Genomic DNA, 13117 nt, shown 5'->3' on the forward strand with positions numbered 1-13117 from the left:
TTTATTTTCTCAAAAAACCAACTTTTTGTTTTGTTGATCTTTTGCATCTTCTTTTTGTCTCTATTTCATTTAGTTCTGTTCAGACCTTTATTATTTCTTTCTGTCTACTAATTTTGGGGTTGGATTATTCTTGCTTTTCTAGTTCCCTGAAGTATAACATTAAGTTATTTATTTGAAATCTTTCTAATTTTTTGGTGTAAGTAGTTATTGAAATAAAGTTTCCTTTTTGTGCTGATTTTGCAGTATCCCATAGGTTTTGGTATGGTGTGCTTCCATTTCATTTGTTTCAAGAAATTTTTTGATTTCCTGTTTAATTTCTTCTTTGGCACATTGGTTGTTCAGGAGTACGCCCTTTAATTTTCACGTATTTGTACAGTTTCCAAAGATTTGCTTTCTATTGATTTCTAGTTTTATTCCATTGTGTTCTGAAAAGATACTTGATTTCAATTTTTAAAAATCTGTTGAGACTTGATTTGTGGCCTAACATGGTATATCCTGGAGAATGATCCATTTGCTGATGAGAAGAATGTACATTCTGCAGTTGCTGGATTAAATGTCCTATACATGTCTGTCAAGACCATTTGGTCTATACTGCAGGTTAGATATAATGTTTCTTTGTTAATTTTTTGTCTAGATGACCTGTCCAATGCTGAGAAAGAGGCATTGAAGTCACCAACTATTACTGTATTAGGGTCTTCTCCCTTTAGCTCTAATATTTGCTTTATATTTCTGGGTGTTCAGATGTGGGTGCATACATATTTACAACTGTTATATCCTCTTGCTGAATTGATCCCTTTATCACTATATAATGTCCCTCTTTGTCTCTTTTTACAGTTTTTAAGTTCTATTTTATCTAATATAAGTATAGCTACTCCTGTTTGGTTTTGGTTTCCATTTGTGTGGAATTTTTTTTCCATCTCTTCACAATTAGTCTATGTGTGTTTTTACTGATGAAGTGATTTTCTTTTATGCAGCATATACTTGGGTCTAGATTTTTAATCCATTCAACCAGTCTATATATTTCAAATGGGGAACTTAATCCATTTACATTCAAGTTTGTTATTGAAAAGTTTTGCCTTATTCCTGACATTTTAATAATTGTGGATATTTAAAATATCTTTTGTTCCTTTCTTTCTCTTTTATTGTTTGTCTTTACTGTTTGGTGGTTTTTGTAGTGATAATATATAATTATTTTCTCTTTTCCATTTGCATATCTGCTCTACTGATGATTTTTATTCTTTAACCTGTCATCATGATGGTAGTTATTGTTCTTTTGCTTGGAGAGATATGACTCCCTTAAGGATTTCTTGCAGGGCAAGTTATATGGTCTTGAATTCACACAGTTTTCATTTTTCTGGGAAAGACACTATTTCTCCTTCATTTCTGAAGGGTTGCTTTGCTAGGTATAGTATCCTTGGCTGGTAGTTTTTTCTTTCAGCACTGTGAATATATCCTCCTCTCTCCTGGCCTGTAAGGTTTCTGCTGAAAAATCTTCTGTTAGTCTGATGGGGATTCCCTTATACGTGACTTGATATTTTTCTCTCGATGTTTATTGAATTCTGTCTTTGATTTTTAAAATTTTGACTGCAATATTCCTGCAGAGGACCTTTTTGAATTAAATCTAGGGATCTTTGAGCCTATTGGATCTGGAAGTTCATATTTCTCCGAATACTTGGGAAATTTTCATCTACTATTTTCTTAAATAGGTTTTCAATTCCTTTTCCCTTCTCTTCCCCTTCTGGAACACCCATAATATGGATGTTTGTACACTTAAGGTTGTCCTATAGATCTTGCAGGCTTTCATCAACTTAAAAATTTTTTTTTTTTGTCCAATTGGGTTATTTCAAAAAGCCTTTTTTCAAGTTAAAAAATTCTTTCTTCTGCTTGGCCTGGCCTGTTGCTGAAGCTCTTGGCTGTATATTTTACTTTGTTGAATGAATTCTTCACTTCCAAGATTTCTCCTTGGTTCTTTTTTATGATATCTACTACTCTGTTGAATTTCTCTTTCAGATCTTGAATTGTTTTTCTCATTTCGTTGTGTTGTCTATCTATATTTTCTTGCATCTCACTGAGTTTCATTAAGATTATTATTTTGGCTGGCTGATTGCCTCAATTGGTTAGAGTGCAGCCTTGTAGCACCAAGGTCAAAGGATCAGATTCTAGGCTTCTGGTCAAAATGGTGGAATAGATGGTCCCCAGAATCACTCTCTCCCACAAATCAACCAATTTACAACTATAAAAAAGCAACAACAGCCAAGCTGCAGCTGCTAGAGCTCAGGGGAAGAGGAGGAGAGACCTATGGAGTTCATGAAAGTGGGAGAAGCCACAATGAGAGAAAGGAAAAACTGCTCTAAGTGTTTTGGGCCATGGCTGCTGTAAGGCTGGAGCTGCTGAGTGCACAGAGCAGGAGTCAGCAAAAGCTGCAGCTGTGCCCTTCAGATGGAGTTGCTTGGAGGCAGCAGGGGAGAAGAGAGCCTTGGTGGCCCCCAGGACAGCAAGACCTCTAATAGGGTTCCTGTGGATCCACACAGGAGCAAGGAGCCACAACAACTGAAAAAAAGGAGCCATTCAGAGGCTGGTGAGTCATTGCAAGGGACCAGAGCACAGCCCATCCTATGGGAAGTGTTTGCAGCATGGTTGGCAGGGGAGATGGGCCCACCAGGAGAACACTGGGACACAGCAAGGACAGCCAATTCGCCCCCCAGTCAGTGCAGGATCACTCAGAGGAGACTGGTTGGGAATATAGAATTGCATGGGGTGCAGTTTGATGAAAAGACTCAGGCCCAGATCAGAGTTTCTACACAACCCATGTGCACCGGGTCTCTGGAGAGCCAGAAGCGCCTATAAGGTCAACCATTAAACCCTGAGTTGCACAAAAAGCCTTCCCTAGGGAAATAGCAGCAAAGCAGCAATTGAGCTCAACCTCACAGATCAAGTACTGGTTCCCATAGGAACTTCCCCCATTTTAGAAGCAAAGGACAAAAAACTAGTTTTGGCCCAGGCACACCACCACTAGGGGCCCACCATGGGACCTGAGGCATGGATCTGGGAACTGAAACACCACCCACAGCCAGGCACACTGCCAGCACCTCGGAGTCCACCCAGAGACCTGAGGCATGGAGCCAAGGCTTGGACCCCTGCCCACGCCTTGATGCCCACCTGAGGACCTGAGGCATTGAGCTGGGGACCGGAGTACCCCTCCCACAACCAGGCACACTGCCCACATCTCAGGACCCACCCAGGGCCCTGAGGCATAGAGGCAGGGACTGGACCTCTCCACAACCAGGCACATTGCCCACATCTTGGGGCTCTCCCAGGGACCTGAGGCATTGAGCTGGGGACCGGACTCCCCCTCCCACATCCAAGCACACTGCCCATGCCTTGGTGCCTGCCCGAGGACCTGAGTCATTGAACTGGGACAGGACCCTCCTCCCACAACCACTCACACTGCCCACATCTTGGGACTTGCTCAGGGCCCTGAGGCATAGAGGCAGGAACCAGGCCCCTCCACAACCAGGCATACCACCAGCACCAAGGAGTATGCCAAAAACATCACCTCCATGTCAGTGGCCCACCACAGCCACCACAGTAACTACCGCTGCTGTGAAAGTGGCTAGGTTTCACAACCACCACGCAGATGGCCCACCAGCCACTTGTGCATTGACACAAGGAGAGTCACCAGCAGAGACCAAGGAAAGGAAGAGGATGTCTCTCTCCACAAAACCCATTCCAGAGTGACAGAAGAAGCATCTGCTCTACGATAGTAGTGGGGGACCTGAACACACCTTTTGGCATTGGACAGATCATCTAGGCAACAAATCAACAGAGTAACCTTTATTCTGTCAGAAGGAGAGAAGATATCTAGGGTTATCAGTGGTAGGAGGGAGGAGGGAGAGGGGCACGGGGAGAGATTGGACGAGGGGCATAAAGAATAAGTACAATTTGTAAGAATATATATGCTAGTAATATTGATTTGATCAACGTATGTCAACATTGAAACCCCAAAATATGTATAATCAGTTATGATTCAATTTAAAAAAAAAAAAAAAAAGGTTCTGATCCCTATACTGGCCAGCCACCAAAAAAAAAAAAAAAAAAAGTTATTATTTTGAATTTCTTATCAGGTATGAGGTATGTCATAGGTTTCCTTTTCGTTATTGTATTCCTTTGGGTGTGTCATGTTTCCTTGTTTTTTCATGTTTCTTGTATCCCTATGTTGATGTTTGGCAATCTGGTGGAACACTCACTTCTTTTGATACTCTGGAGTAGCTTCTGAAGGGAGAGACTTTCCTCAAGATGTGTTCTCTAATGACAGTTAGGTACGGTGTTTTACATTTGGTTCTGCATGAATGCAGTAGTACTGTCTATGTGATTTCTTTGACTATTCAACTTCAGAGTTGTCTGTGAGTGCCCATGGCCTAGGCACTGTGGTGCTCAGCAGCTCTTTTTGGAAGGGGGTGACAGTGGGCTGGATTGCAGGGTCATGGATGAGGTTTCAGAAGAAGCTTTGGGGTGCTCTGCTGCTCCTCAGCTGGACTGGGAGACCTTGGGCAGGCTCACTGGTACCCCAGGTAGGAAATTGTGATCTTGATAGATGCACTGGGGTGCTCTGCAACTCTTCAGTTTAAATGAGTGAACCTGGACAGAATTGCTAGGGTCAAGATTAGGTCCTTGTACTTTGAGGGAGACAATGAGGTGCTCAGCAGCTCCTCAGCTTATGTGGGCAACTCTGGGTGGAGTTACTGGGGCTTTGGGCTGGGCCTGGTACTCCCAAAGGTGGTGCTCTCTGAAGCTGCTCAGCTGAAGTGGGAGATACTGGGCGAGGTCACCAGGGCTGTGGGTGGGACCCTATGCCCCCAAGAAAGATCCCATGGCACTCTGCAGACGCTTGACTGGTGTGGGCCACTCTGGGCAAGGCCACTGCAGTCATGGGCGGGCTCCTGTGCCTTGTATTTGTTGATATGTTTAGAAGCTGTTATCCTGGTTACATTGTTTCCTAACTATTATCTTTTCTGGTGGATTGCAGTTTTTAGTGTCATCAATTCTATCATAATTAATCTTAATATTTCCATATTTGTTGGTTGTTGGCATTTGCCTATTATGTATTTTCCATTCTTTTGTTTTCAGTCTTTAGGGGTTTCTTGAGGGGTATCTCTCCAGAACATGTAAATCAATATTTAACCCAATCTGAGAGTTACTATCCATTTATAGGAGAATTTCACTCATTAATTTTATTGTGAAGACTTACATGCTTTTCTTTTTTCTTCCCATCCTGTTTTTTGTTGATCGATATTTTTTTCAATGTAGTGGTTTAGAAATTGTACATCTAATCTTTTCTTTAATGGCAATTGTTAAAGTTTTAATACACACTGTTAACATGTATGGTGGATCTTCAAAAAATTCATGTAAAGATTCATATTATCTTTTAATTCCATTCTTCCACAAAGTTTTTGAAGTATCCTTGTATTTTTCCATCGATTTTTGTTGTTATTACCTACTATCTCTCCCAAACAGGGAAAGAAACTTAGTAAACTATAACTTCCATTCTCTTAGGATTCTCTGAGATTTTAATTTTTGGGTTATTAAATTATTTTTATATTATGCATTAATATTTATTTAGATAACTAAAATTTTTACTGATTTCTTTTCACACTATCATTTCTAGAATACAATGCCTCCCTCAGGTTTTGTTTTTTTTTTTTTTTCCAGAATGGTTGTGTAGGTTCTAGATGGGATTTAGATTCCATCAGTTAGATATACTTGGGTGAGATTTAAATTGAAAACAGAGCTAAGTGGGGAAGTAGGACTAGCAAACAAGATACCCATTTCATTGGTGTAAATAATTTAGTTGTAAATAATTTCATTGGTGTAATAATCATCCCATCCTCCAATCACACTAAACTATTTACAATTCCTTGTGCTTTTGCTTCCCCCTGCCCTCATATCCTCTACCCGAAACACTCATACTCATTCCTGAGGAACTAGATAAAATGTTAAATGCTGAAATGGGAAGTAGGACTAGCAAACAAGATACCATTTTGTTGGTATTTTGCAGCTGGAACAACAGTCTCCTATTTTCCACGACTGTAGCAAAGTGCTCCACATCAGTAGCAAAGGTGACAGTCTCTTTGGTGGGCTTGTTTTGTGGTATTACTCTGGGAGTCATTTGTGGAGGCCCAGTGTAGAGGCTGCTCCTACAACCCTTCCAAAGATTTTGTATGTATCTAATTCCTTGTGTATCAATCATTTTCTGCTTACGCCAGCCAGAATGACTTCTATTATCTATAACTGAATCATGGCTGATATACATCCTTGACAATTTTGCCTCCATCCATGCTACATTCTGTCAGTGTGTTCTGTCAAGTATACCTTCTAAGTACTTTTCAAATTATTCTCTTTTCCATTCTGACTGCCTTAGTTCAGACCTTCATAATCTCTCTCCTGGACTATGGAACTAGCCTCTTGATTGGTCTCCATTCCTTCAATCTCTGCACAAATGGCAGCCTTTCTAGAACATAAATCTAATCACATGATTGTTGTGCTTAATTACAAAGCGTAAGGTTTCATTTTTGTTTTGCATGAATTGCAGGGTTCTTCAAAATCAGACCAGAATCAATCTTCCTAGCTTCATTTCCAATCACTTATTCATAATCATCCCATGCTCCCAACATACTAAATTATTTACAATTCCTTGTGCTTTTGCAGATCTTCCCCCTGCCCCCATATCCTTTATATGAAAAATTCCTACTCATTCCTGAGGAACTGGTTAAAATGATAATTCCTATGTGAAGCCTTCCCCAATGTTCATTCAAAATCAGTTAGTTCCTCCTTTGCTTCAATAGCTCTTATAGCACCTGAAACGTTATATTTTAATTGCTTATATACATCTTTAACTTATTAGACCATCAGCCACACAAGAACAAGGACTTTATCTTATTTGTCTTTATATCACTAACATTTTGAATAGAGCCAGCCACAAAATAAGCTTAGGATATATGTTTGTGGGATGCATAAATGGAAAAGTTAATAAGTATGTGGAATTTATATCTTGTTCTAGAGCAACAGTAATTCTATAAAAACTAAAAAAATTAAAGGTTACCTGGCATCACCCAGAACTGAAATCAGACGGTACTGGGGTAACTCAGAAGATGCTACATGTGCTAGGATTCCAAAGAGCCTTTCAGCCATTATCATATCATTCTGTGTCACCTGAAGAGATACAATAGAGAGGGGTAAAAAATGACACCATCTCTTGGCTGGACACAACTAATATAATTCCAAAGAAATGTCTAGATTAAATATTTTCTTTTAGCCCAGTAAAGTAAATTCTCCCGGGCTGCAAGAAGAGTTTACATTGAAATTTCTTTTTCTTCTCTGAGCTTAACCAAAATGAAGATGTATAAATGTGGATCAGGATGATGAAAGTTGATTGTGGGGGAGGTGATGAATTAGCTCTGACTTAGAAGCTGTGTTTCCTGAGAGTTGTGCTTGAGGTATCTTAAAGTCTTAATGATTTTTTTCAGAAATCTTATAGCTTCTTGGATTAGAATGATTTGGAGGGATAAATTCCCAAATGTCAATTGAATAGATTTATTTTAATAATGTGTCAAAGGTATGCCAAGATGTTGTTCCTATAAGGATAACTGTCCCTTCCTGAGAGACGGAACTCTCACTATATTAGCAAGGATTCTCTGTTCATTCTAAATTTATGTCAGCCTTTCTCCTGACAATGAATAACTTGTTACAAGTACACCCTGGGAGGTCTAATTCTTATGTTAAACAAGAAAGTACTAAAAGCTGAAAGTGGGACTTGTATTAATATCTGGACATAATTTCTTTAATATAAAATAGGGTTGTTTGCATTTTAAATACTGTTGGTTTGTTTATATAATGCATTTGCCAATGTCTGAAGACATTTTTGGTTATCACAGCTGGTGGAGAGGTGCTACTGGTAAAGACCACAGATGCGGCAAAACATCTTACAATGCACAGGACAGCCCTCCCCCAACAAAAAATTATCTGGCCCAAAATGTCAGTGGAGATGAGGCTGAGAAACGCTTGTATTGTTAAATTCTGGATCTTTTAAAAATTTCATCCTTAACACTAGTAATAATACACTTTACAGGCATTTTCTAAAAAATGAACCCATAAATCACAAACATCTTACATACATGAATCAGTGCAGACTGACTCTCTTTCCTTCCCTAGACCTGCATAGTTAACAAGGCTGCTACTCCCTTAAATACTCCCTTTAGGTGACAACTAAGTTGCTTGGTCCTATATAGTCACCTAGTGGCCAATGCAGGCCACTACTCCATGTTTTCTTCTTGATGCTCCTAATTCAATTTAATTCTACCTCAAGCAATATTATTCTCTTATAAAAAGAGAAGGAAAAATGTAGTATAACATTACTATATAATGTCAAGAATTACATAAGCAGAAATATATTTTAGGTATTTTAATAAAGTGTCAAGTATCCCTGGCATTGACATTTTCAGAAATTTAAATCAGAATAAATTTTTTAAAAAATTAGAATTACATTGGTTCTTTCTAATTCTTCTCTACCTTATATAATTATACTTATTCCTTCTTATTTCAAAGTTCTGTAATAATGAGTATTCCTCTAGTAATGATCCATATCTATATAAATACACTATTTAGGGTTAATTTGGCCATTAATGAAGGAGAATCACTTACCCATAGGCAAAATAACCATTGTGTTTCCAGTCCAGACTAACTCTGGAAACCTCTGCGAATAATTATTAAGTCCTATGAGGGGCTCACAACCTGTCTGGAGAAGTATTAAAGAGGATACAAGAGCACGCAAGACTGAACCAAATCTCTTGGGAACTAGCTGGAGAAATTAATAGTCATCTGAAGGTTCCAGATTTGCCTGACATCTTCAACAGATCATTGATACTGTGGTCATGGGCCTAACATGGTTGATGCAAATTTCATACGGCTGCTTACAGATTCATCCAGAGACCTTCAGCCTCCAAGCAGTATGCTGGATTTTTGAAGTTCTAAGCCACAGGTACTGCAGTGTATCAGCTGCAGGAAAATACAGCCAGTGTGCTGGCAAAGTTGATTACAGTTCATGTTACAATAAGGAGGGCTTCTGAATTTCAAGAGACATCATAATAAAATTAACAACATATTAAAGATTTTTTTCCTTTGCAGGATTATTTAAATTGAGTAGAGGTAGAAGCATAGTTTCAATCTTTTCTTCCAAATTAATATTTAAAGAGAACGTCATCTTTGAGTAGCTGGGAGATTACCGCTGTGACAAGCTTAGCACAATCAATCTAAAAATAACTTTTTACTAATAATTTATTAGTTATTCAGCTCCAGGCCTGTAGTCATGGCACAAACAGCTGTTACTAGTAATAAAGCAGCCCAGATGTTTACTTATGCTTGTTTTATTTCCCTTTTCTCTCATTTTCTCTCTTTTACCTTTCTTCCTTGCTTATTTCTCTTTTTTTTAAAAAAAAATCACTCTTCTTTCCTTGTGTACATCTCTTTTTTCTCCTTTTATTCTTCCCTTCCCCTACCATGACCATTATTAGTTGACATTTGCGTTTTACTTCCCTAACCCCTCTTGAATGCCAGGAAGTCTGCAAAGCACTTTGAAAAATACAAAGATCACATTACCTATAGAAGAGTTCTTTTTTTCAGCTCTCACCCCACCAACATTTTACTTCTCTGAATGTCTACAAATAGTAGTAAAAGTATTTACTATTCATCATGACCTGGTTACTATTCTATTTTCAAAATCATTTTAGTACTTTGGAAGTTTTTGAGTAGATTTTTAATTTTTTGATATTTTAAATGTCAAAATTAAAAAAAAAAAAATATATATATATATATATACACATACTTCCCAAAAGTTTTATCATGGTTACTTAAATTTCTAACTATTTTTAGTTACTATTTCCCCTAAAAAGGAAAATTTTTATTCTACAGTTCACTTAGTTTTTAGCTTACCTCAGTTCCATTTATTTTCTGCATACTAAAATGGCTCAGTCTAAACAGTACATAGTATTTCCAGAGTGTAAAATTGACAACTGGGTTTCCTTGAGGATCGATTGTCAACTGATCAATACGACGGAGTTGTGCTAGTGCATTAAATTGCTGCAGCATTACAAGATTTGTTTCCTTGAATTTAAGGTGCTGCAATTATAAAATACAAAAAAAATAAAGATCTAAACATTGAGCTTAACTATCTTAAAATATTAATGTTAAAACTTCACTGATCATTCCCTGAGTAAATCTGTAAACTTTAGGCTTAGCAAATATGTTTTCAATTACATTAAATCAATAAATGTACTAAACTTATAAAGCTTTAATTCGTCCAATGCACCATTGATCGAATTCATCCACTATTGAATTCTGGGTGATTTCTTCTGCAAAGGACATCCTCATTTATAAACAAACTAAGACTTTTAGAAGTTATATAAAGATCAAATAATTCACTCTTTCAGGCATTACAATGATTTTACATGATTTACACTGACATTAAATCTACAAAAGAATGGAAATGAAAATTTTAGAACCATAGAAACACAGGACTCACAATGCTCCTGAGAAGAACGAGTTAATCATTATTAGTTGTACCTTACCAAATACTATGTAGTCTAATTAAACTGGCTACAGAAAAGTCAAATCACTAAAACTGAAACATTAATATAAGTGTTCTGTCTGTGAATCTGAATTCTCTTTTCTAAACATACTGTGTCCACTTCTACCTATCTTCTTTCAGGAGAATAAGCTGGAGAAAAAAACACCATGAAACGGTAAGTGAAGTAAATCACTTGGCTAACAGAGAAAAACAGCAATAAAAATTCAAGAGAGAACCCATTATGGTAGAAATCTGCAATTTATAAATTTCTGCAAATGCATATTAATAAGTAATAAAATAACACCATAATTGGGAAAGGTTTAACTACTCAAAGCAATTTTAATGAGCTACTAAAATTATTTTCAGTGATGTTAGGGGACTACTGTAAAAATTACATAGTAAATGTACATGTCTCAACAATACCAGGTACAATAACTAAATTCATTATATAGGGCTATGTGGTTCTGTTGAATCTTTATAAAGTAGAAATATATATACGAATAAAATTATATTAGTATTTTCTACTTCACACAGTATCATTTTTAAAGAAATAATTTCCAATATTTACACAAAACTAAGTCATTTATGAGTACTAATTTAAGTCCCAGCTCCAGAAAATCAACACAAAAGCTCAGGCTCCCTGCCAGATAGATAGAAACTGCATAAATAAAAGTTAAAATAGGTCTTTGGCCTCAATACACAAGTCATGACTAAGAATAATTCAAATATACTACTAAAAGAGAATGTTTACCAGAGAATTAGGAAACTTAATCTTCAATTTGGGAAGCACTTGGACGATTTCATCAAATTCTATGAAAGTAAAGGAGACTGTTGTGACCATTCCTGCTGTTTGAACACTCCAATTCCGATCCAGAGATTCCAGTGCTCCTGAGCCATACAGAGAAAGTGTATCCCCATCCAGTTCAACAAGGTGTGTGTCTGTGACAGATAAACCTTGTAAAGCATTGGTGAGCCCTGAGTCTACAGATCTGGAAAACCCAAAGTGAAATTTTAAATGAAAATCATATCATGCAAAGTAAAAAACAGAATATAAAGAATTGTTAGAAAGGCTCTTTACAATTTTATATTTATTTTTTCATTTCAATAATTAAACCTGGAGAACCAAAGACAAATTTTCAATAGACTGTCTAGAAATTTTGTATTATTCTAATCATATATTTTAATTACAAAAGAGATATTATGAACCAAAAAACACTACCTCTAAAACCAAATTATTTATATTAATGAAAGATAATTGATACTCTAGTGTTAAAACAATCCGTTAAGTACATCATGGATATCTCCTCATGTCAATAAAAATAGGTTTTTCCAATCTATAAAATTATCTGGCTGAAAAAAAAATGCATTTCACAAAATAAAATTTCCATAGCAAGAACCATACAATATAGAAACATGTTTATAAAACATATAATCATTAAAAATAGTATCTCTCTCAAAGTCTGAATCCAACTTTGGGGTAACTTTGACTTTCTATTTTTGAATACTTCAGTGTTTTTTTGAATTCTGCCAGATGTACACTAGTTATAATCAGTAAAAATCAATGAAGATTGATTTTTAAATAAGATCAATAAGATTAAATAAGACCCAATTTAAAATAAGAAATGGTGAAAAACAATCCATTATGTATATCATATACATAATCACTTCACATACTCTACCGAATATGGTAATTATTATTTCTGAAGTAGGAGCCACATTTTCTATAAAAGCCTACCTAAATGGTAGCTACAAAATAAAAGAAATATCTTGATCCAGCTCAAATTTTGTACTTTGTGAAAAGAGACATAATTGTTTTACCCAACCTCAAAACTTAAATAATACTTGTCTATTGTTCTGTGTTTTTTCATTCTGGGATTTTTGCTTTCAGACAGTATTCGTGCTTACTAAAATTAGTGCTTTGCTCTACTTTGTACTCCTGTTAACTTTTGTACACTCCTCCAATACATCACTTCTCATAATGTATTATAACTATATGTATTATAACTATATGTTTACAATTTTGCCCTCTTCTTGCAGATAGTGAGTTCCTTAAGGCTAAAGACTTTTTATCATCTTTGAGACTCTGAGGCCTAGTAACGGGCTTTTCACAATATGGCTGGAACACTGAAACACAGAACTGGAACATTGTAACACACAGAGGGGTAGTAGCTGAAGGTGAAGCTGCAAAGTGTGATTTTATCCTATATGGTTTAGGAGCAGAAAAATGATTTTAAATGAAAAAGCAATAAGACCATATTCAATGCAAGTTTTTAAGCACCTCCAAAGTGCCATGCACATATCTAGGTACTGGTGCTGGGGATACAAAGAATAATAAGAAATGCTCTCTGCCCTCAAGGACCTACTTCAGAGAGATAAGTTGGTCTAGTTTGTGGAAGATATAGCAGGGAGAGGCTGGATGTAAGGTATTAGTAAGAAGATCAGTGCAATAGCATCAACTAGATCATATGAGAGAATAACAAAAGAAATGGTATGATGCAG

The 13117-nt window shown here is 36.7% G+C and overlaps 1 protein-coding gene across 3 annotated transcripts in view; it reads right to left on the reverse strand.

The window, feature by feature from the left end:
• The window catches only part of LRRC49 (leucine rich repeat containing 49), a 150281-nt gene that overhangs the window by 24789 nt on the left and 112375 nt on the right, over positions 1-13117 (reverse strand). For all 3 annotated transcript variants that reach the window (XM_063090579.1, XM_063090578.1, XM_063090580.1), the window contains 3 exons: positions 11370-11607; positions 9985-10170; positions 7100-7209 (listed from right to left, as the gene is read on the reverse strand). In XM_063090579.1, the coding sequence (XP_062946649.1) occupies positions 7100-7209; positions 9985-10170; positions 11370-11607 (534 nt within the window). The remainder of the gene's footprint in view (positions 1-7099; positions 7210-9984; positions 10171-11369; positions 11608-13117) is intronic.

The sequence above is a fragment of the Cynocephalus volans genome, chromosome 3 (genome assembly GCF_027409185.1).
Source record: "Cynocephalus volans isolate mCynVol1 chromosome 3, mCynVol1.pri, whole genome shotgun sequence".
In the NCBI taxonomy this organism is placed as follows: Eukaryota; Metazoa; Chordata; class Mammalia; order Dermoptera; family Cynocephalidae; genus Cynocephalus; species Cynocephalus volans.